Raw genomic sequence first — 26,123 nt, forward strand, 5'->3', positions numbered from 1 at the left:
GCAGCATTTTTGGCGGTTCCACTCCTTCTTACAGCACTGGTTGCACTGCTAACCTTACTACTCAACCAATGTATTGCACTCTATGTGGGGCTGCCTGCAGTCTGGAAGCTGCAGCTAGTGCAAACGCAAGCTGCTTGTTGTGTGATGCACCTAGTTGCTGCCTTATAACACCATTGCTAAAAGAACTGCACTGGCTGCCAATTTGCTAGTGGGGCAGGTTTAAGGTTTTGATGTTAACCTACGAAGCCCTAAACAATTTGGGACAGGGGTACACACAAGAATGCCTTTTCCCATAGATCTACCCAACTGCTGCCATTTCAGAGGCCCTTCTGGTTGTGCCGCATCCTACAGACATCCATCTGGCATCAACCAGGAAAACAGCCTTTTCTGCAATGGCACTCACTTTCTGGACTACTCACCCCCTCAGAAATAAAATATATGTTAATTCTTGCAATTTAGGCATACATTGAAAACTTTTTATTCACCTCAGGGTTTATTTCATACCTGTCCTTAAAATTTTTAATTCATGGCCTGCTGATGATATTGTATAGTTGATTTAGCTATAACGTGTATTTATATTTTTATTATTGCACTGGATATATTGTACATGACAGGTGTAAGAGAAATATTTTAAATAAATAACAGAGCTTCACAGAACTATGAAGGAAGCAGGCAAAAGCTACTGCTCATTGCTAAAAGGAAAGGCCATCTTTAATATTTTCTTCATTACATCTGGCATTATGGAATTATATTCTATTATAGTAATACAAAAATGGTTTTACAAACCAAACAAGTTCATGATCCATCAGTATATTGGAAGATCCAGCATCAAAAGAACACTTTCTCTTTAATTTCCTGCAGTGGTTATGGTTGGAAGGAAAGACAAGGCAGTTTTAGCAAAGGATAAGATACATTTTGGCAGAGTAGTCAAAGCACTTGAACTGTTACAGGGATTATGGTTATCTTCACTCCAGGTCATACCCCTTTTGCAAAGAATTTAGTACTTTAAATAAAACTTTGGTGATGATTAAATGCACTCCCCATATCAGGTAATAATTGCTTTATTGCTATTAAGACTGTAACAACTTGGAGTTGCACAACTGTTATGCATGAGAACTGATGAGGACCTGGGTTAAACTCCCAGGGGTTTTGCCTTCTCTAAGGCAAGTCATTCTCATTCCAGCCCAGGTTCCCATTACATGATATGGAAATTGTGACCTGCCTCACAGGTTGTTCTAATAAAGATTAATATTAACATTTCATTCTGTTTTATGATTATGATCTTTTATGTATTTCTCACTTGTATTGATTTTTTAAAAACAAATTGAACTGAAGATGATAAAACACTGTAAATAAACACACTATGTTGATAATAAATGAATACTTTCTTTGCTCTCATACACACAAAATGCACATCAACTAATCCCAATTTCATCAATCCCCATTCACATCACAGTTTTGCAGATTATATTTAGATACCTGGTCACCATCAGTTATTACTTTGTCCCATAATCAACTTTAGGATCACTATGATGATCAAAAGCTCTCAATATATCAAGGAAATGTAAAAACATTTAAGTTAGCTTCAACTAAATGATGTTAAATTTTTGGAATATTGTCTATCATAAAAAGTGTGCAACATATACCCTGAAACCACGCGAACAGGATAACGTAAGGATAGTGATCGCAATGGGCATACTGAAATATATCAAGCAGTTCAACTCTTAATACACGCTGTCAACATGCTAAGACTTTCATCTTTAATCTGCAATACATGTCTGTCTCTACATTAAAACTCTTCATACTTGGATTAGAAGTGGTTAAAAAACACGGAACGGTTTAACATTGAAAGACTAAGCATTTATATACCACTGATTTTGCAATGACAGTTTCCCACTCTAACCTTTTGGGCCCTTCTTGTTCTAGATCCAACCTGAATAAATTTAATATATTTCTGAACAAATGCATCAAGTTGAACACTCTTCTGATAATGTTACTTTGGTATTCCATAGATTATAGCCTAAATGCTTGGCCAGCACAATGAAAAATGTCTAAGAGCTGACATACTGGCATCTAGTGGTAGAATGAAATATAAGCAATATTTAGCTCCCACATTTCTTATGAAGCAGAAATTTTACTTTTGCATAAACAGATGATGTTCCCAATTCGTAATCTGTGAAATCTGCCACTTTTGTGCTCTATAATGTGACATTACACACTGGCATTCAACACAGAAGGTTTGTACAAGCTTTCAATCTTATCAGACTCAACAGGCAACATAGGGGCCAATTTAATTTATTGCGTAAATTCACTTTCTCTATTACTATCTAGGATGGCCAGTTACAAAAATGGATAGAGATTCAGCAATTTTAACAGTTATGTAGAAGAAGGCATTTAAGAAGGTATGGAAGGGTAAGAAAGGTGTCTGATGAAGTTACCTGTGCTGCAAGAAGACACAACAACCCTGTCCTCTTTGGCATCTAATAATCCTTTTTCCTTCCTACTTTTTTTTAAAGGTAAACAAAAAGAGTGATGGTAGCGCATTGTGTGACCCACTTTAGGTGAGGTGCGACCTATTTGTAGCTCCAGATCCACCAGCTGAATACCAATACATCCTTAGTACCTGAGGACCAATGCGCTATTAGCCATTTAGAAATCACTTCGCTCCCAGAGAATGCTTGACATATAGGGCATGATCAAGCTAAACCAAAGCTGCAATCCAGTACACACTTGTCTGGGAGTAAGGCCAGGTCTTACTTCTGAGTAGACTTGCACTGGTTTGTGTTGTTTAGCACTTAAAAGTGCTTTTGATTTCAATGGGAGAATGAAGTACATGCATGGCTCATTTTTATGGAGATCAGTGGAACTTAAGACGGCTTTAACTTGGGCTTGAGCAGGTCCATAATATACTTAGTATATTCATGATCAAGCATGAAATACCAAAACTTTTTTGGTAGATCAAGTACAAACAAATCTCATTCAGGTCAATTTTGGAATGAGGAAATCAAGATTATAGAAATGGATCTGACCGGCCTCTCAATAAATCTAGAATCCTGGCACCAGGCTATAGAGATGGGTCAATAAATGTTTGATTGCATTATCTTAACAACTTTGAAGTTCGTATAAAAATACCACATACCACATATTTTATTTAGGGATTTAATTTATATACCACAAATACTGCTTTTAATATAAGTACAATATAATACAGTTGTAATTATGTAACTGCTGGTGTTCACCCTGGGTTATGAACTGAATGGCATGCTGTGCTGTCAAAACTTTACTAAAATGGCCTCTAGTTAAACTTTTCCAAAGTATAAAATCATGCAAAATCTACATCCTATATGATACAACCAGTACAATAATTGAAGCCAATATTCTACAAACAGCCTGGGCTATCTTCTGAATTTCTTCTTGCAGTGTCCATAAGTCAGCCATCATTTTCTTGAAGCAGAAGTAGTGATTTCCATTTTGTCAGTGGCATCCAACCATGACTTATGAAACCAGTGACAATGTGCACAGTTATTGGCCAAAATGTCTTCATTACCTGATGCAGTTCAGACTGCAAATTTAAGTCCACTGAGAAGAGTCTATGGTTAGGAAGCTTTACGTTTTCCTCCTGTGACTACTGGCCGTGCATATTCCACAAAATCATCTATTAGAACAGGCCATGCTCCTAAAGAAGAGTCAAACAGTTTTAAATCAAAACCTTTGAATGTTTAAAGCAATCAATTTCTGTTCAGAGCTCAACAGATTTTATTCACATGAAAATACATGAAATCTTCCAAAAGAAAGCTAAGTTGCATAGCCACTTGTTAACAATAATATACAATGTGCTTCAACTACATTTCAAACATTAGTTGTGTGCAGTCACACACTTCGCCTAAAAGACTCACAGGGTGGGTGCTTACGGGCAATTCTACTTCAATACCAATATATTTAATTTTGAACATCCACATCAGTTACCTTCTTCATCGTAGTTTGACATATCATCTGCAATCATATTTCCAAAGTCTAAAAGAAGATTCCAAGTATCTTTGGGGATTGATCTTTTGTGATGTTCCTATGCAATGAAAACAAGCTGGCATAAGCCATTTTCAAATCGCGTAGCAATTTTTGTATAAAATAATAACTAAGCAAAATCTCTTATGCCCAGTTTGGCCATATAGCTGCCTCCCACCCACTTGCATTTTGCATCTGCTTTCATCAACATGGTTTCTTGTTGGGTTAAAACTCTGGGCTATATCTCCCTCAACCCAGGAACGAGGCATTTCTGGGTTGTTGATGAAAGTGGAAGCAGTGAACACATGGCAGGCAGCACACGTGCTTGCTCTGTTGTAGCCCCACCAATTCATGGATTAAATAACTCATGAATTGGCATAATGTGCGAACCAAGTTTTAGTCTGTAACAGACTAAACTTAAAATAAAAAGGTCAGTATTTTAAATATTTCTATGAAATCCCCTATATTGGCAGAAAATGCAGAAATGTACTTACCAATAAAAATTTATTCCAAAGATCTAGAAATTTAAATCTTCCTGATAAGACTAAATTCCAATATGCAATTGCCATTTCTAGATCTGAAAGAAATAAAGATAGCTTATATATATTTCTATGAATATTGTGTTATAGCTGTCAAATATAAAAAGAGAAAACTATTCAATATATGAATACTTATGAAAACCAGATTAAAACTGTGTCTGCAGACAGCTATGTGTTTTGTTGCTCCTCGATAGTATATGCTGACAAATGTCTTTTGTCAACAAGATTTTGGAAAGACATTTTGGTCGTTCCACTGTACAGCCTTGGTATTTGTATAGAAGTAGTCTGAACTATAAAATACTTGCTTTTAAAAACAGACACACATACTTTTTATATTCATTTTGTCATCTATATAACCAATTCGCTTTAAGTTCTGAATGTAAACAATATTCCTAATATAAAAACAAGACAATATGCTTTAAAAATATCATAACTCATTAAGGAGAAAAAAGATGCAAAGAGTTCAAGTTATTACCCTTTAGCAATACTAACATATTTAGACATATTACTAGTACTAGTTCCAGATGTGACTCAACCTGTTATTCCGAGTTACTATACCACAACAAACATAATCAAGAGAATAATATTGCACAAACACCAGCATAATTTCATCAGGTAAATTTAAAGACTGTCATTTATAGGATTGTATCCAATATTAATACAACTTGTATCCAATATTAATACAGTCCCACATTCATTTCAATGGGTCTAGTATAAGCAGAACTAACGTTGGATACAATCCATAATTGCTTACAGGTCAATCCTATGTATGTTTAGTTAGAAGAATGTCCCATTGAACTCAGAGGTATATACAGGATCGTAGCCTTATCTTGGGCTTTGTCAAAAGTAGGTTGATCAGAGATCAGTTGAATTTGAGGTATATATAATGCTCATCTAGTTTTAGCAGCCTTTTAGCACCTTCTTGAAATCTATGCAGTTGCAATACAAAGCCAACAATTGTACTTTTTTAGGGAAACAAAACAGTAATGCTAATAATACATATATTGACAAAAATCCCATGAATGGGCCACTGCAATTGCTGCCTGCAAATGGAATGTGCTACATTATCAACCTTATTTATTCTGCACTATCACTGTGTACCTTCATGAATTAGTCAGATATATCTTCACAATCGCCATAATTTAAAGAATTCAAGGCAGATATTTTGATGTGAGTGAACTTCTCACCCACAAATGGACAACACTTGCACCCAGGGCTAGTTTCATATCACTAGGTATCTGTTTCAATGCTTTTAACTCAGGTTTAGATACACAATTATTTGGAATTTCTCTAGAACTACTTATACAAGGTCTTTGTTTAAAAACTCAAAGTTGTACCCACTGAGGCAGCTTGTTGCCACAATAATCAAAGATGTGCAGGAAGTACATCTAATAGGAAGTACACAGAAGTACCAAATAAATTGTAAGAAATACAGAACTTCAGACAGACATTGCATTGACAATTATATTTGTATGGCTCTTAGTGATATAAGGTCACCCAATCCCCAGGAACTGATTTTAGAGTGATGGTGGTGCAAGGGGAAGGGAGAGGTGGGAAAGCTGACTAACATGAATTCTGTTCCATTCAAAGAAAGAAAGTTAGGTTCCAAGCCACTGGTATGGAATAATCAAGGAGCTCCATAGCATGAAAACCCTTTGATTTTCACGATGCCACTGTAAACCATCCCTCTTGTAAATCTACAACACTGTGCTGAAAATCAGGAATTCTGCATAATGAGTCACCTCACACAGAGGGGACTCCACATGGAAGAGTCTCCATTACCCTGATCACCCCTTTCCTTACAAGCCAAGAAGGGTATCTATCTTGCTTTTCCTTTTATTTTCCTTGTTCAGTAAATGACCAAACAACTCTAAACACTATATAAATGCTATGGCTACTTTGCAAGTATGTCTGCAAAAGTTAGTTGCCCACACAATTTCTATACTTTTTACTCATTTGTGGATTAAAAAGAAAGACAATTCTGAAGTTTTCCTGCTTAGACACCTGGAAGCAATTTTTATTTGGCACATGTGAGCAGGAGTTTGTCTACTTCCAAGCCTGATTCCTGGAATAAGTAGTGGCCTTCTCTCTTTAAACAAGTTCCTCCTCACTTACTAAGTCAGCACTAAGACAACTAAAAAGCAAATTTGATTCTGTACTATATCATATTGCTTTCTCTAGCATACTTATTACGGATTCTAGCCTTCCTCATTCCCAGCTTTAATTGAGGCAAGGTTGAATTGACAACGATGCTACAATTTGTGTATTTTATGCATAAATAATGGTTCGCAGTGCAGGAACAGAAGTATTTCCTTCTCAAGATAGTACACATTGCTTCTGACATTCACAGCTATTGTGTCTGAGCCTCTAAGATAAGCTTGGCATTCCTTTGGTGTAGTAGATTAATTTAGAAAGATGATCTGGATTTTGAAAGTTAGTTGAAAATCGTTGTCATGTCTTCTCTTCCTTAGACCATATGCACACAAACATGCCAAATCAAGACAAAACTTAAAACCAGACTATTTTCATCCATGCGCATCCCCATCCAAATGTCTGATAGACATTGTTTTATTTTAAGCTGTTGTTCCCTGAGAGGACATTTTGCCTAGAAAGTCAGGATATACATTTTAATGTAAATAAATATGATTGGGCAGTAAATAATTTCAATAACCATGTAGACTTTTTTCTAGAAGAGTGTGCCTTCAAAATATTATCTTAGTTGACATCGTTTGGATCAAAAACATTTGCAGGCAACCATCCACTGAAATTATCTGCTTTGAGTCAATATTATGTCTTATAATTTAGATAGAATATCTCTATCTAAAAAGCTAACATCACAAATGTATCACAACAAATGTTCAAACTGGTAGTAAAAAAATTGATTGAAAAAAAGTTGACTGAATTCTGTGTTCAGCTTAAAAATAAACTCACCTAAACCTTTTTGTCCAGGGTTTTTTGCAAAGTTAAAAGTAAACTGATAAAAATCTTTAAACTTCATTGGATCTTTTAATTCTTGTTCCAGTCTTGGCAAAAGAGCTTTTAGCTTGTCTGTGGCATCACACCTGGAGAAAAGATAATATTTCTTTAAGACTTTTTTTAAGCACATCAATGAACAACATTACAAATATACTTTAGTTGTTAATCATAATTCACATTTTTTATTAAATAGAACATCATAGCTTGCTTTAAAAATTTAAGGAACTGTTTAAGGCAGGGGTCCCCAACCCTGGGCCACGGACTGGTCCCGGTCCGTGGCCTGTTAGGAACCAGGCCGCATTCTCATTGACAACAATACAATTTCTGCATTGACAACAACCAAAACGAGATTACGGAGTAGACTGGACATAAACAACACACTTTGGGTGTCACTGTCTCCCATCACCCCCAGATGGGACCATCTAGTTGCAGGAAAACAAGCTCAGGGCTCCAACTGATTCTGCATTATGGTGAGTTGTAGAATTATTTCATTATATATTACAATGTAATAATAATAGAAATAAAAGTGCACAATAAATGTAATGTGCTTGAATCATCCCAAAACCATCCCCTCAACACCCCCCCCCCCAGTCCATGGAAAAATTGTCTTCCACGAAACTGGTCCCTGGTGCCAAAAAGGTTGGAGACTGCTGGTTTAAGGTACCTGGTGTGATAATTTAATAGAATATGAACACGGATTATTGCAATTTTTCATTCATTCGCTATGGCAGGTATGCAAAAACCTACAAAACTACTTCATTTTTTAATTAATTTTATCCTTTGTCTAGGCCACAAACAGGCAGCTAGAATTAATAAAATAAAGATTAAAACAGGGCAGGACTGTTGGCAAACACGTGTCACAAACCAGTACTTGCCAAGGTAATGTAAAAAGGGGTTGGGGCAATTGTAGGGGAACATTGGCAGCCAGGGGATGATTTAAGTATCCTCTTTAAACTGCAATTTTTTTGTCCTGGAAATGCCCCTCCCCCCCAGCGTTAGCATTCCAAGACAAACATTTGATTTGACTGAATTTGACTTTATTATTTTTTACCCCACTTTTCTGACCATAGATACACAAAGCAGCTTCAAAAATTAAAAATAATACATCATTAAAATGTAATTAACCAACATCAATAATAATAAAAACAGCTTAAGATAGCAGCAGATAAAACCCAACCAACTATTCTCCACTTAATCTACCTTTAAGTGATGGTCAATATCAGCCTTGGTTGGTAAACACAAGGACTTGCTACAATATTGATATATTTATTTATTATACAAATGTATATACCACTTTCCAGTGAATTATCAAAGCATTTTACAAAAATGATAAGACTATAAAATATAACTAAAACTTCCAACTTTTTGTTCTGTACTTGCAACCACTGATGCAGATTAGAACCCCCATTCATTCATCGGCATTCACTGAAAGGATAGGTATAATTCTCCCCTTTACCCGTCCTGATTTTGAGAACAATGTAATGGGGTTAAAGGGTGCTAAGGAATGACTAATCTGCCTTGACATAAGAACATAAGAAGTGCCCTGATGCTGGATCAGACCAAGAGTCCATCTAGTCCAGCACTCTGTTCCCACAATGGCCAACCAGCCATCGGCCAGGGACCAACAAAGCAGGACATGGTGCAACAGCACCCTCCCACCCATGTTCCCCAGCAACTGGTGCAAAAAGGCTTACTGCCTCGAATACTGGAGATAGCACACAACCATCAGGGCTAGTAGCAATTGATAGCCTTCTCCTGCAGGAATTTATCCAACCCCCTTTTAAAGCCATCCAGATTGCTGGTCATCACTACATCTTGTGGTAGAACAGGTATCCCTCAACACAGGTTTGGGAACCCCATATGTGACTCACAACATGTGGTTCTGCCCACAAACAGCATATTTACTATAGAGAAGAAACAGCATAAGTAATAAAGACACTAATGCCATCACTCTTCCTAAATTTCTTTGCTATCTGAAATCTAACAGAAAATGGATGAAATGAGTCTCAGGTGGCAGCATTTTCACAAGGGACCAAAAATTCCAGCCCCTTGTAGTTCTGCACATTCTAGGGGCCTGTGGGCTTATTTCTTGAACAGTAGCTTCCTACAATACACGGCAAATCTCTTTTGATACCAAGATGAGCCTGAAACGCAACTGTCAGCAAACCTGTTTGGTGGGATTGTCTTACAGTACCGGCATGGATAAGGAACATGCTCTGCACCATGACAAGAGTTTTATGTTCTAAATATTTTTAAATCTGTCATCTCAATGTAACCCCAGTTGAGCATTATAGAACCAATTCATACAATAACATGTATTTACTCCCAATCTTTTAATTTCTTCTTTCCCTCACCACATGTTGAAGATCCAATTGATTCACATTAAAACACCATAGTTATTGTAACATCGGGTCTCCTGTTTCGGATCTTAAATTCCATACATGTGGGGTAGGGGAAATGTGAGAGCCTGAAATGCATTCTAATTATGTTGCATGTTTTTGTGGTTTTAAATTTTGTATATTGTTTTAAATTGTTTTAACCTTATGTAAACTGACCAGAGAGCTATGGGGCGGTACAGATATGTTGTTGTTGTTGATGATGATGATAATAATAATAATAATTCTAAGTAACACTTTCCTGGGGCAACAGGAAGAAATTAATCTAAACAGGCCTGTAATGAAGCAAATTTAAAATCTTATTAAACAAAACAGAAACATATGGATTTTTGTCCACTATGTGATCAACTGATTTGCATGGATAAGAATCAGACATTCCTGAATTTTTGCCAACAAAGCCAAATACATGTTTAGTTAATTAAAATGTCCTATTAAGACACAGGCAGGCAACCACTTTTGGTCCGTGGTCCAGATTGTTCACTGGACTAACCATTGCTTTATGGATGGAGGGAACCTTTGGATGTAAACTTACATGCTAAAGCAATTTTTGCTAAAACACACAAGCTCTTGTCCAACAACAAGGAAGCATAACCATTTCACAATAAGTCAATCTAATTAACTAAAATTACTGGAGCCCTAACACAGTGCCCTCTGTTGTGCACATGGTCCAATGTGTAGAGGGATGTATCCAGGCAATGCTAGGAATACCAGCGCTGGCATTTCTTGAGGTGGGTGTATGACTTTCCAGGGATCCTCTCAGTTGTTCCTGTGCTTAGTGTGTTACTGTAATGGGAGCACAGTTTTGCTGAACTTCGTCTATGGAATAACTTATTTCTTTCCTTAACCTATGGTGATGGATGCCAGATGTGTGTGTCCCCAAATGCTATCTCTACCTGCAACATGCCCTGACCATGCAACAAGTCTATTGAAAAGCACTTGGAGATTGTTGTGGGAGAAGGGCCAGGGGGCAAGCATGGATGCTCTTCCAGCCTTTAAATTGGGTGACTTCAGTGACTCCATGGATGAGGCCAGCTCATCCCTCCATTCCAGGCAACACCTCTGTGGAACCCCTAATACTACCCTGACTGCAACATGTAGTCAATCTCTACATGTAACTTGACAGAGCAGGGATTTTGGGCAAGCAGCAATGTGGCAGAAGTGAGCTCTAGTTCCTGCCTCCCCCACCCCATGTGCTGTTACTTTGCATGCATAATTGTTCACAGGTACTACTTCTGGGTACACAGACAATGAGTGGACATGCTTTCATTGTAGTTGGTCTTCAAATGTAACTGTGCATGGAAACTACCTCCTTAATGGGCTACTCATCTGCTTGCACTGGGACAGTATTAGGGCTTTGACATGGAAGCAAATGGTAATAAGTGCATTCTGAAAAAATAGCCATCAGGCATGTAGTCTCATTTACTTTGCTATCTGAAGCTTAGTAAAGCTCTAACTGTAATGAAGTATGATATTGTGCTGAGCTAAAAATCAAATCACAAAGATGGCAAGTTTCCTTTTCTCTTTGGGTCAATATTCACTTTAAGATGAAATGCTCACAAAAAGAACTCTTTGGAACACATAAACATACAGGATTGGATCTAGACTAAGTTAGTTGTGCTTAATTCCTACTGAAATAAATGAGATTTAAGTCATAACTTACTTGTCCACTACTTTCAATGGGACCTAAGTTCAACTAACTTAGTCTAGATTCAACTCACAATGTTTGTGTTGATGTCCAAAGGATATATTCACACCATTCAATTGCAAGATCAGCAATTCCCAGAACTGCCTGCCTTCAACATAAACATCTTATCCCTGCTAGGAAAAGCCCTGACTCTAATGCATTCATGCACATATAATGGAACCATGTGCATGACTAAGAGCAATTTTTGTAGTTCTTACTGAGACAGTTCCCACTGTTAATTAGGCAAGTCATTGTTCAATTTTAAAAGTGGCTTACTTTGTTGGCTATAGGAGCTGTGGAAGTAAATGCTACAAAGAAAGCTCTGGATACATGCACAGTTCCTTTGTCAACAAATGGCTCCTTTGGACTGCAGCTCAGGTCATCTGAGTATAAGGAGGACAATATGAATTAAAGAATGCAATTATTCAGAATGCACACCTTTAAAATAGTTCAGAAAGTATTACTGTTGGTCTACAAAGAAAATTTTTGAATCTTATTAAAGGCAGCCATACTCACCCTAGTTCTGTCATGCCATCTACAAATTCTTTTTTACTGAATTCACACTGAGTGGCTGCCCTGAATTTCCATGCTATGACTAAAACGCTGATGCTAGCAGGGTCCAGGCTTAAATCATCACAAAACTGTTGAATTCCATCAATGCCAATTTTATTCTCATCTTGAGGGTCTGTTTGAAAAACAAAACAAAACAGAATGTTATGTTTTATTTTAATAAATTTGCCAAACAATCACATTTCAAAGAATTGCAGCTCTTTCACTATCACAATCATCCTGCTGATCTACTTTTAAATCACAAAATTTTAAAACAAACAACTCTTTTCCTTGGGGGGGGGGGACGACACTCATGTAAAGCCAGAAATGGATCACTCGGGAACTAATGGTGAATCTGAGTATATGCAAGGGGTGATTTCCTTGTGAATTCTAGCAATTCTCAACAATAAGAGTAGACATACTTTAGAGAAGAAATGCACAACTTAAAGCCCATAGGCAAACTAGTCCCTACTTGGCCATGGAAACTCACTGGGTGACTTTGGGCCAGTCACAGACTCTCAGCCTAACCTACCTCACAGGGTTGTTGTTGTGAGGATAACAATGGAGAGGAGGAGGATTATGTTCGCCACCTTGGGTTCCTTGGAGGAAAAAAGGCGGGATATAAATGCAACAAATAAATAAACTATGCCCTTCTCCCTATTAGTGCCCATCTGGTGTGTGACCCTTTCCTAACTCTTTGTGGAAAACCTAAGACCTGGCCCAAGCTCTTCATAAGTAGCACTGATACAAAGTCTTTGCCGGAACTTTTCTGATGAATTCAGGGCATTCGGGTTGGGCAAAAGTAAAGGAGAAAAATAAGGTACCTTCTGGTGGGTAGAAGAAAGGAACATTTGGGAAGGTCAAGGGCTTCCCATGGAGCTACAACTGGTGGCCAGGCAGGCTGCCAAGTTTCTCTGCAATGCCTTACGCATTGTGATACCACTTCATAATGCAGCATCATTCTAGAGACACTGTTAGGAAAAAAGATGGCAACTGTTTCTCCCTTCAATAATAATGTCTCTGGAAAGATGCTACATGTTGACAAAGCATCATTCCAAGTATGGCACTGAAGAAACATGGTGGCCTGTCTGGCTGTTGATTGTAGCTATGCTCCACTTGAAGCAGCTAGCAAACTTTATTGAAGCAGTGATGGGCAACTTGTGGTCCTACAGGTGTTTTGGTCTACAACTTCCATGATCATTGGCTGTGCTGGCTAGGGTTGATGAGACTTGTAGGCCAAAACATCTGAAGGGCCACAAGTTGCTCACCACTGGCTTAAAGACAGAAGGAAAATGTCACAGAATGTCTCAATGCTAAGTCATTCCCCCACCCCAAAATTGCCTGGTTTTCTCCTGATCCCAGAGAAAATAGCAGAAAATGTGGGGCTGCAAAAATTGGAGGGCATTATTTGACCAGCTCTAAAAGTGGGAGAATCCCTGCATCACTTCATCTATATTTCTCTTCTTCTCCCTGTATTAGTGGGCGTCCAATAAAAGCTCGCACCACTTTTTTTCTCCCTATTTTAGCCAGCCAAACACTGCATGGCCTACCTGTACTGAATTAAAAAGAAAACACTGAGTTAACGTTTTTGCAAACATTATTTTCAACAGCTAATGTAGGCCTTTTACATTCATAAAAATTTAGAAAATTGCTGTTAGAATGGATTTAGTTGTGTTGTTGTGCTAATTTTTTTTAAAAAAATGTACTACTAATAAAAATGTCATAAGATGTCCAAATAATTAAATTCAACATGATTAAGGGGTGAGTCACTTGCAGTGTAATCTTATCACTTAGGAATCAAGGACAAAATAAATAAGCACAAGGCATAGCATACCATCATTTCCAGGCAAATATGCCTGATCAAAGATTATAGGTGAAGCATTCATTGTGGACCAATTTTCTCTTAATCTGATGGTAAAATCTCTAGTTTAGTTAAAATTAATCAATGGAAATTGCCATAATTTGCCAAGTTACTTCAGGTGCACTCAACAACCCTATTAAGTTCAAGCGTGTGAGGGCAATTCAAAATCTTAAATCTAAGTACTTTAACCACCTACAGATGAAGCTCTCAAGATGAAGCATTAATGCATGGAAAATCCAAGACATAGCCCTGTTTTCTCTTTCTGAAGGATCTTATGCAGAACTCAATTTCACCCATTAAAGTAGTACATTCCTACCAACACCTTTATGAAACACTCAGCCTAAATGTTTTGAAAATGAAACTATGTTATTAAATTCAGCTAGTTTGTATGTTATTTGTACTGTACTACATGTGCCAGAACGTACCCTTAACATTTATTTTATTTTTATTTTATTTATTACATTTTTATACCGCCCAACAGCCGAAGCTCTCTGGGCGGTTCACAAAAATTAAAACCATCATAAAACAACCAACAAGTTAAAAACACAAATACAAAATACAATATAAAAAGCACAACCAGGATAAAACATCAAGACCATCTTCTTTGATTTCCTTAAAAATTCAGTAACAAAATTTGAAGTAATACTCCTAAGCACAGCTCTATATTTTACACTACAAGTAACTTACAAATGCTGAATTTCAAAGACATTCTTCATTTTTTAATTACAGCTGAAGAATTGTAGTAACATTTAAAATATATTTTGGTAGTAACATATAAAATATATGTTTATATTGGACAGGTATCAATCACATCAATACTTTTAGGTAATACTTCCATCACCATTATTTAGACTATCCTAACCTATATCACCTGACGGGTTTCAGCATGCCAGAGGTCCAGGAATGGCTTGGCATACTCCTAACAAGCTTAAATGCTTTTCCATGAAACTTTTTAGGGGGGCTGAGAAAACAGATGATTGCTTCAAGAGATTATTAGATAATCATGTGCATAAGGTGAACGGATTCCCTAATTTTAATTCTAGGGATCACTCTGCCCTTTCATTCCTCCCCCCAAGATCCCGACCTTTAAGCAGTTAAGTGCCGTTACATATTAAAATACCCTATTTCAAGTGTTTTTAAATGCCTTTTCTTAAGCTGTGCAGTAATTCCTTCTCTTATTTCATCATAATACTAATGAAAAGGAACAAGTCACTTTCCCTACATGCTTACTGCAGCTGTCACCTATAACTCTGCTGTTTATGGAATAAATTTTTACAGGAACATATTTCAAGCTTCAACAGGTTACTATTTAATGTTTTGTATAAGAACTGTCAGGTGATTAAAGTATTTTAAAGCTGATTAAAATATTTTCTTGAGAAGGAAACTTCTCATCTCGGAGGCCTGCAAGTATTTAATGCCTTGTTGGGTTGTTGCTGGCAATGCAAGAGGAGGATGGAGGCAATTTTTGCCTTTCTGTCCTCCTCTTTACATTTTTTCCCCTCCAGAGAGGCCTTTGAGCCCATCTAGAGGATTTGCACTTACTAAGGCTGGAGAGATCTTAGGATTTCTCAGCTTCTTCTCTCCCCTCCCCCTGGAATGCTCCCTTTTCCCTACCAGGCCTCATTTGCAAAGTCCTGAGGCAGCCGATGCAGTTCAAGCAGGGGCTTGAATCTCAGAGTCCCCCTCTTGAGATCATAGCAGTGTCTACGGCCTGGGGAGGGTGATACCAAACAAACCTATGTTCCCTGGGGAACTCTTCCAAGGATCATAGCATTGCTCTTTTAAATGAATAATAATCTCTCTTTTGATTGTTTAAAGCATTTATTTATTGCATTTTTAAACCACCAACCCAAATTCTTCGAGTGGTATACAATAGATTGAAAACATAAAATACAAACAATGAATAAAAAACGTATTTGCATATTACCAAAGTTTCTTGAGATAAGAGGAAATGTAAGCTAGCTTTTGCTGAACTGTAAGTTAAAAGGAAAGGCCATCTTCAATATATCTTGTTCATTCCTATTACAGTAGTGCACCAGAACTTAACAGCCTCAGAAGATAATCAGCTGTGCCCATGATTTGCAATTTCACTGATTAGCAAGGGCTCACTAATATAGTGACCATAAATTTAATTGCAGTGAACAGCTTCTAATATATTTCACCTTCTAGCATATTTTACTATGAGAGTTATAAGTTTTCCCAAAAGCAGGTGGTAGCACAGGGAAGTAGGGTGCCTATTTCAGAAGGGTGGTAGATTTATGCTATAAGCTAGGGTGACCATATGAAAAGGAGGACAGGGCTCCTGTATCTTTAACAGTTGTATTGAAAAGGGAATTTCAGCAGGTGTCATTTATATATATGGGGAACCTGGTGAAATTTCCTCTTCATCACAACAGTTAAAGGTGCAAGTGCCCTGCCCTCTTTTAAATATGGTCACTCTAGTATAGCTCCTGCAGCTTTAACCGTTGTGATGAAGAGGGAATTTCCCCAGGTTCTCCATATATACAAAAAACACCTGCTGAAATTCCCTTTTCTATGCAACTGTTAGATTGTTAAGTCCCTTTTCTATGCAAGTGCCCTGTCCTCCTTTTCATAGGGTCACTCTATATAAGCAGCATCGGTGACATAGATTGCAGAGGACAAATTGTTACAAACATACACACTCAAAATTTGTTTGTCACTCTTCTCTATGAAATTCCCTGATCAGGTAGGGATGGAGTTGCTTTTATGAGGGAGGAAGTGAGAAATCTGAGCCACACTACCTTTACAAGCCAATCATTTTTGTAATCCTTTGCTTATTAGTAAACTAGAATGGTAGTTGATTAATACAACATTTTTGGCTGAGAGGCACATGTGATGACTTGGGGGGGGCACAAACAGAAACGCATGTGTTTGAGCACACATGCATGCACATATGCAGGAATATCCCAGTGATCCTGATATAGATTGTTCTTTCCTCACTGCTAGCAACAGTGGGGAAAGAGTGATCTGTATGAGGATTTCTGGAAAAGAGAGTGGAGAACCTTTCTCTCCACCCACTCACACAGTGATCCTAATACAGATTGCTCTTTCCTTGCTGGGGAAAGAATCTGTATCAAGATCACCAGGGGAGAGAAACTGGTGGTGGATCTCCCATGGGGGCCCCACAATTGAGGCCTTATGGGGTGCATATGGCTTGCAGGTCATGGGTTGTGCATCCCTGTAGTGCTTATGCCTCTAGAAACCATTTTAATCTGAATGTACATTCCAATCCAGTGGTTCATCAACTGAGTTTAGAAATGTGGGATATTAAAATACAATTCTTGACCCTGTTTTGTGAAAATGCCTACAATGTTATATTGCTATGCTAGAGATCTGGGTTTAATTGTGTTATTCAATAACTGGAGACAGGTAAGAATCTGCAATTTGCTAGTAATATCTCACTCCTAAATACCCCTTTCTCACCCCTTTCTTAATCTATACCACTTTGAGTGCTGCTTTGATGGCAGAGAAGTGGCGTAGTAATTAGGCTGACCTTATTTTGGAACCAAAAAGGAGGACAAAACAGCCGCCCTCAAGGAGGCTTACCCACAGCAACATGCCCAGCCCCCAAGACTGGACCATCTTGACATGACCGGCCCCAAAGGGGGAGTGGCGTTGGTCACATGACAATATGGCCACTCCAAAGGAGGCATGCATGCCTACCCCAACATGCCCACCCCACAAGGCGAGACCATCTTGACATGACTGCCCCTCCCAACGCACGCCATTGCTCTTCAAAAAAAAAACTCTCCTGCCAAAGGAGAGGCCATTTTTTGAGGCGCGAATGCAATCAGTAAAGCAAAAAGTAATAAAGTATAAGCTTGCTTCTATTTTAATATATATGTCTACTCAGAATAAGTCCCACTGAGTTGAATGGAGCTTGCTCTGAGGTATTCCAGCCTAAGGTTACCACTTCTTGCTAGAAGGAAAGGTCGACCTAAATATTTACAATCTGATTCCATTGCATTACCAACTAAAGCTGCTGTCATATAAATGAGCTTCCTCAACAACTCTTATGTTAAAGCAGCTCATTTGATGAGCAATCTTGTGCAATTTATTTGTTCTGCTTAATGTTTGTCCTGGCCTCATTTGGTCAAATTAACGTTGTTTATGACAGGATGTTTTGTTCTATAAAAACCAGAAATAAGCATTGGATTGAATAAGCATTTGCAGGCTTCCTGATGAAGTGTTCTGTCATATGTAGAAGCTTGTACATTCTTTAAAACAACAGATGCTGATCTGAAAAAATAGGCAGTTTCTTTGTTTTAGTTCTTATTTTCTGTGCTCAATTCAACCACTATTATGCATCATTGGCTATAAAACCATCTCTCCTCAAACCAACCCACAGCACAACAAATCCTGTACTATGAAACACAGAAGTAAAACAGAGCTATTTCCCTTAAAATAAATAGTTACGTATTTCAATCCATTTCTCCAAAGGAAGCCAAAGTAAGTGAATGTTGCAAGATAAAATAAAAATTCCTTAGAAACAGAATAAAATCTCTTAATGCAATTGGCCTACCTTAAAGGGCTGTTGTGTTGCTTTGAAACTTGAAATGTTGACTAAATGTTCATCATCATCCACAGGTAAACATGCACAATTTAGGGAGGATGGCGAGAAGAGAGGACAGACCCACCTCAAAGACCTACTTTCATGCCACTTGTGACTATAACTCAGAAGCACCTATATCTCTAGCTAGCTTCACTAGTTCTATAGCAGCCTTCTTCAGCCTGGAGCACTCCAGGTGTATTGGACTACACCTCCCAGAATTCCAAACCAGCATGCTGGCTGGGAATTATGGGAGCTTCACTCCAACACATCTTCTTTCTTTCTTTTTTAAAGCATTTTTTTCTGGAGGGCACCAGGTTGGGAGGAGGCTGACAGACAGGAATGGCTATGAGATACAATTAAATGGGCTTATGGACCTGCAGGTATTTATGCTAAAGGCAAAAAATAAAATAAATCCTTGCTTCAGAAGAAAGTAAGTAGGTGTGCGGTACTGAGTTGATAACATTGTTATAGTCATGTGATATAAAAAGAAAATGATCACAACAAATGCTCTTAAAATACCAAGCAATTTTGCACTTTAAGCCTTGAATGTATTCAAGAGCAGGCATTACCATTCTACAGCTGAAAACTGAGCAGCTCAGAAAGCTTCAACACAAGAAAACAAGACCAAACCCTGCTTTTTCTTTCAACACTAGTGGATATTAACCCCTCTAAAAACAACAACAAGTCAAACGATGGCACCTCAATAAGATCACAACCTCCTGCTCCATTTCAATTATTGCAATATTTAGGAAGTTATTTATTTATAACTATTTACAGCCAGTGTTAGATTATCATCTCTGCTTTGCACTTGAACATACATTGAAAAGATGAAGGAAAATCCATCTTTATGTCTTTCTTAAAGCACCCTAAAAACGAGTTCAACACCGAAGAGATGTTAAGTTGTAAGATCCAAAATTCATAATCACTAAAGCAGATTAAAAGTATCATGGTACCAGTAAACTGTTGCATTCTCTATTATGCCACAGCTCTGGTATGTGTATAATCTCTTCTAGAGCCACACAAGACAATACAGACTTTAACACAGTTATAATTTTAATCCAGATGACCAAGTCTAAAAGTATTTAAAGTGGCTCGAGAGGTGATGTCTAGAGCCCACAGGTGCAGGATGGCTACACATGTGCCAGCCCCATGACATAATGAACAGCCCAAGAACCAAGGAAAGCACCACAAGAGCATCTGGTCTAATACTCCACCAGGGACCAAGTACCCATCTACCCCAATGTTCTTAATGAAATAAATAAATATCAGCAGTCCTGTTCATTTGTGCAGCACAAAAGTAGAGACTGAAAGAAAGAAAGCTACCCTAAGTCTCTCTCTCCCCCCACCCCAAATAAAATCCAAGATACAAAAATGACACAAATGGAAGCCCCTTACTTTTTAAAAAAACCTCCATTGCTATTGGTTTTGGGTAAACTAGAGAGGGGCATTATTTGGCCAAAATGAACAGGGAGTCAGAGGGTGGGCTTTGCAGATTTTATTAATGGCCTCTGTACTTACAATAGCTGATCTGATATCCTGGGAGGGACCCTGAAGTACAGCGCAACAAGAAACCAAGATGAGAGACGGGAGGCAATGGGAGAGGCTGGAGGATGTGTTCCCAGAAGTATAGAAGTGCAGCCTCCAAGCGCCTTCCGCACAGCTATCCAGGCATTTTCTTGGCTGGCACCATTACTCCGACCAAGAAGAAGGCCTGGATGGGCGTCGGGAAGGGCGTCGGGAAGGGCTGGAGGCCACGTTCCCGGAAGTGTGGGAACGCAGGCTCCAGCCCCTCGATCTGGGCTTTCACTTGGCCAGCGCCATTGCATCGACCAAGAAGAAGACCTGGATAGGTGGCAGGACGGGCTGGAGGCTGCGTTCCTGCACTTTCAGGCCCCCAGCCCTTCCCAAGCCTTCTCTTGCTGTAGTCTCAAATCTCGTGAGACTTCTGGGATGTGCAAGTCTCACGAGAGTTGGTACTTCCTGGGGAAAACAAGCTGGAACAACACTTGTGAACCAGAGCAACACTTGAGCGTGAGCCCCGGGAGCGTCCATTTCCCGGTAAATGGACCCTGAGCCCCGGTTGCTCTGACCTCACACCATTTTGGAGGTTGCCTTCAGAATTTTCCGGGTGGCCTGGTCTCCCTAATAGTAATGTTACATAAATAAAATAAAATGTATAACGTTTATATTCATGTAAGCATGCTGAAGAGCCTAAAAGAGAAGCACTACGAACACATGGATAAAAAGTGACCAAAATAGATTGTGATTCAATTTTCCTGTGCTCAAACTGTAGCAACATCTTCAAGGCTAAAGGGATCCAAGTTTTTGGAGTCCATGCCTCTTTCTCAGTGAAGTTGTACATTGTATCATACTGCTAGGACTAAGAATGGCAAAAGTCAAAAGTATTTATATTTCAAAAAATATAACTTGGAAATAGATACACAAAGATACACAAAATCCCTATATGAACCGCAAACGAATCATAGAAACATTCATTATCACTGAGCTGTATATCAGTAATAAACTACTGTAGGGCATATTGTTCTAACACAAAATTTGTTAAAAATATATAAAAAATAGCCCAATCTAGCAAGGGTGATCTGCTGGGGTGCAAGGGGAGACAAAATTCTGCACAAGGGGAGAGCCAAACGATTTCTGGAAAATAATAATCGTTAGATTGATGTGCTTATGTTGCAAAGGAAAGAAGGCCTCACAACCAGCATCTGGAATAACAGCAATGACCACCCGTTAGGTAGTGAAGATCCTTGTATGCATCATCATCCATGGAGCATGATCCTACAAACAAGAACCTCCGAGTTCAGGCCAGAATCTTTTGAGAGAGCCAGGAATGTACAAAGATGTACTGCATTAATATACAATGTACTTAAAAGTACACCAAAGTATTTCAGTTACAGTAATAGTTCTTTCTGTCGGCCGACAGAAAGCTCTGGCGTGGGCTGGTCCATGAAGTCACGAAGAGTCGGAAACGACTGAATGAATAAACAACAACAATAGTTCTTAGTGTCCCCCATACCAATTTTTCCTTAGTATTTTTAAACCCCCAACTACTGATTTAAGTCTTTGTTAATTTGTTAACAATTTACTAACCATCTCTTAGAAGATGCAATCTTGTACAGAACGTTTGCAGTAACATATTTATTTATTTAAAACATCTATATCCCGCCCTATATCAATAAGATCTCAGGGCGGTGTACAGATAAAAGCAAACAGTATAAAACAGTAAATATACACAGCTAAAAACAAATTAAAACATAAAACAAGTTAAAACAATATATAATTTAAAACTATTAAAACAGTTAAAACAATGTGCCTAGTGAATTCAACCATTAAAAGACTGAACTAAGGAAGAAATTTCACCCAAATTCCCATGCTTAGATAAGATTCTTGCATCTGAAATTTGTTTGTACTTTAAATTCTCATAAAAGATATAGTCTAACTTTCAGTCAGGACTGGATCTAAGATCTCTGAAGAGAAGTAGGCTTCCCCACATGTATCCTTTCCTGGAGCAGAACTGTGGGCATAAATGCAACACGCATTGAAATGTGGATAATATGCATCCTTTTGCACTGCTCTGAGTGGAATATCCATTTAGATAAGCATGTACATGCGCATCCTCATGTGAATGATATTGCACATTTGTACATCTGAGAGCAGATTCCACTGAAAGCAATCCAGCAAACATGAACCGCATCCACATCTGGAAGTGCATTCAATTTATGCCTGTAGTTCCAGCAAGTGATCTGCATGGCAAGTTGGATCAGGGTAATACAGTTCAATTATAAAACTCAACACAGGCTTCATATGTAATGAATCAGGTACCATAATTATCCATTCAGTGATCTATGTATTGCTAGTCTATTTCACACATATATGTATACAAGTGATTAATTTGCTTTTCCTTAAGACTGATGCTATATTTGCTAGCACACATGTTTTTCTAAATTTTAAAACAAGAGTGCTCCATATAGTACACTAAAAGATACTATATGGTACACAAAGATACTATATGGTACATATAGTACACATGGAGTACTATATGGTACTCCATATAGTACACTAAAGATACTTATAAAACAAGAGGGGGCTGCGGAAGAAAAGCTTTACATTTGTTTTGCTCCTACAGCAGTGTATATAGCAAGGGTGCAGAACCTCTTTAGCCCGAGGGCCAAATTCCATTTCAGAGAAGCTCTTAGGGCCCACATTCCAGTATTGGGTGAGTTTGAAGACAAAAGGCTTGGGGCCAAATATATCAACGTATTTTAGCTTAAAGCTCTTACTGCCAGTAACCAAACTTAACGATAGGCATTTCAAACTTTCAGAATGGGGAAAAACCTGCACAAAAGCTAGGAAACCACCAAATGATCAGGGAAAGGGGTGGAGATGGGAGAAAGGGAGCAGAGCCATCTGTGGAACCTCAGAGGGGGGATATTGCCCCTGTACCAGTGGTTCTGAACCCCAATATATAGAGAGATCATAGAAGAATATTACATACATGTTTATAGCTCAATGCTATCATGCTTACCCAGAACTAAGTCCTCTTGAGTTCAATGGGACTTACTTCCAAGTGAGTATGTCCCAGATTACAGTCCCCCCTCCCTGCCCCCGGTGTATAGCTGGAAGTCAAGATCAAAGGGAAAAGTGAAAAAATAAACCTTACCTTTGTACCTGTTATACAATTGTTCTAATTTCTTTCTGTCTATTGAAATTTTCATGGATTCTTTGTAGTACAAGTCTGGGTTCTGGAAGTAGTTGTCTGTTGCCACTTCTAGTTTCCACTCATTCTGCATTAAGCAATATATAGCAGTCCTTTCACCAGCCTGGGTAACTGCCATAAACTGGCGGACCTTGTCCTTCTGAGACGATTTAAGCTTATGCTTTGGGATGCAAAAGAAGCAGGAAAACCAATGAAGCTAATCCAGATGTTTCAAAATTCTACTATCTGCCTATATTTAAAAAGGGATTAGCTCTCCTGTGGGGTAACCAATTTCACTCCAGAATACAACAAAGAAATCCTTGTTCTTCTGTGGTTAAAGACAGCACTTACTTCTGAAAACTGAAATGACAGCATCTATGTGTGCACACATATAATAAAAAACTGAGGGCAATACATTTGGTCTCAGCTTTATATCTCTAGATACATCACCAGCTTTCCAAGTAAGAAGACCCAACTCTTCTGAAAACTGATGTTGCATTCCTATACACGCTTACCTAGGAGTAAGCCTCATTTAAATGAATAGGACTTACTTCTGAGTAGACATGCGCAGGATTGCTTTGTCAGTTGCACTATCAGTGAGGCTGCAGAAAAAACAGTTTCAGAAGTAGGCACTTCATGGATATTGTTTAAGTTATAAACTAAAAATTTAAGATATGGCCTCTAAAAGCATGGCTGGGGAATGCTGGGAGTTGTAGGACTTTTTCTGTCTAAATATGCATAGGATTGCACCATAAATCTCTTCTACTATGCATTTCTATTGCATTAATGTTTCAATTGCATTCTTGAATTGTCAATATTGCTTTTATACATTTCTTAGCAAGATAAATGGAATTTTTATTTTCCGATATTTGGGGACGCCTTTCAAGATGGAATTCTCTACTTTAATTACTTCAGATTAAGAAATTGCATGAATTTCAGATGCAGCCTTGGCCACATAAATTATGTGTGAGATTTTACTCCTATGTCTAAATAGGTCCCATGTGGGCAGTATGTGTGAACCAGCCCTTGGAGCTACTATGCTGAAAAAGAAATCCCTGTAAAATGTAGATCTCTACTGATAAATTTGCCAACCAATTACAGGATTCAAGGATTTAAGTTTTACTCTTACAGTGAAGTGTACTTTTTGCTCCTCCTCTGGTGGGTTTTGATTCATAATTCACTTTTGGGGGGGCAGTAGTAGCATGTGGAAAAGGCTCCCAAGGTAACAGAGCTTCCACAGGCAAGAAAAATATTTTTAAAAAAATTAACAGCAGTTTATTACTGAGCCACAATTGCAACTCCAGATCTAGGACTAAAACACACTGTCTCTTCTCCTAATTTAGAATCCTCATCTAAACTTTGTTTCTGCTCAAAGACACCAGTCATCATCTTCATGGATATCAATGAGAGAAAATAGGTGTCACCAATAGTGACCCCCACTATCAGAATAGACAGATTGTGCCCAAAATTTCATCTTAGCCAAACAGAATTGTCATTGTGCAAAAGAAAAAGAAAGAAAAAACAGCATAAAAAAAAATACACCTGCGGCTCCTTATCACCTGCGGGACAACTCCTCCCCCACCCCCGGCCTACGAATCTCCTTATAAAATCAACCTCCCCACAGAATAGACTGAGGTTTCTTAAGAGCCAACGCGGGTGGGGGGGAAATATATAGCCTCGGGCTAATCTTGTAAAAAGCAGGAGAAGGACACAACGACAAGGGGGATGTCGGTGGGAAGGGGAAGCGAGAGAGGTCAGGCTGTAGCAACCTGTCAGCTTCTCCCCTGCCCAAAAAAGGGAAAGGTACGTGATGGTGGTGCTGAGAGCCAGCGAGTTGTGTTGGTGGTGGTGTTACTACTACTACTGCTGCTGCGGCTGCTACCAGCTTCGCCGCTATGCCTATTCCCAAAATACCGACGCGAACCCCCCTCCGCTGTCTTTCGGTGTTATGACCGCCTCAGGTTCGCTGGAGAGCTTCCCTTACGACCGGCTCCCTCCAATTACCGGGAGGAGGAGGAGAGCGACGACGGGGCACGGGGGCAGAGCAACCTCCAAGCCTCTGCCCGCGTGGGATGTTTAGTTCGTTGCCCCCCTCCCTCGTGACCCCCCTTGATTTGTGGGGAGGGGAGAAAGAGCGAAAGGGAAAAGAAGGTCGCTCGGTTGCTGCTCTACACTTTGCCCTCAGGCGGCGGCGGCGGCAGCAGCTGCCCTCATCCCCACAGGAGGAGCTTTCTTTGCTTCCTCCTCCCTGTCTTCGAATACACAGACGGGGGAGGGGGGGGTGTTATTACAACCGGTGCAGTCTCCCCCCTCCCCCCCGACCGCCTCAACCTACCATTTTATCAGCGGCGCTTTCACCCAACTTCACTATCCAGCGCCAGCGCTGCCGCCGCCGCTACGGCGTCCTCCTGCGCACGCGCGTACCGGGCCGTCTTCACTTGCCCCCCCCCCCTCCTCTTTCTCTCACGAGCCTCAGCCACCTGCCATCGTCCGGTCTAGCTTCAGAAATCTCCACTCCACCTTTTCCGCGCCTCCCGTATTAAGGCGGCGGGGGGGGGGGGAATGAGCGATTAGTCTACCACTACTACTGCCACCTCCTCTACTATGAGGTGGCGCAAAGGAATCGACAAGGCCCAACAACAGCTAAATGGAAAGGACGAACTACGTTACCCATGGTGCACTCTGCCATCAACTAGCTAGTGACATAGACTTATAATAGACTCATCATTCCAGGTCTAACTTCCCGGTTAACCTTCGCACTTTCTTTGGCCTCCCAGGTGTAGAAGTGATCGAAATCAACGGAGAAATCTAGAATTTCAGCGTAACTGT

The 26,123-nt window shown here is 39.1% G+C and overlaps 1 protein-coding gene across 2 annotated transcripts; it reads right to left on the reverse strand.

Annotated features, from left to right (window-relative positions):
• Positions 1-580: 580 nt before the first annotated feature.
• Positions 581-25,907, reverse strand: DCUN1D2 (defective in cullin neddylation 1 domain containing 2). 2 transcript variants are annotated; one of them, XM_063126181.1, is made up of 8 exons: positions 25,630-25,907; positions 23,259-23,475; positions 12,114-12,282; positions 7,473-7,603; positions 4,497-4,579; positions 3,967-4,063; positions 3,548-3,676; positions 581-855 (listed from the first exon to the last, which is right to left on the reverse strand). In XM_063126181.1, the coding sequence occupies exons 1-7, from the start codon at positions 25,630-25,632 to the stop codon at positions 3,597-3,599; spliced, it is 780 nt and encodes a 259-aa protein (XP_062982251.1). In that variant the 5' UTR covers positions 25,633-25,907; the 3' UTR covers positions 581-855; positions 3,548-3,596. The 2 variants fall into 2 exon arrangements, with proteins under 2 accessions (XP_062982251.1, XP_062982250.1); XM_063126180.1 differs by lacking the exon at positions 581-855 and having other exon boundaries at positions 3,113-3,676; positions 25,630-25,906.
• Positions 25,908-26,123: the final 216 nt, after the last annotated feature.

This window comes from Elgaria multicarinata, chromosome 5 (assembly GCF_023053635.1).
Source record: "Elgaria multicarinata webbii isolate HBS135686 ecotype San Diego chromosome 5, rElgMul1.1.pri, whole genome shotgun sequence".
Classification (NCBI taxonomy): domain Eukaryota; kingdom Metazoa; phylum Chordata; class Lepidosauria; order Squamata; family Anguidae; genus Elgaria; species Elgaria multicarinata.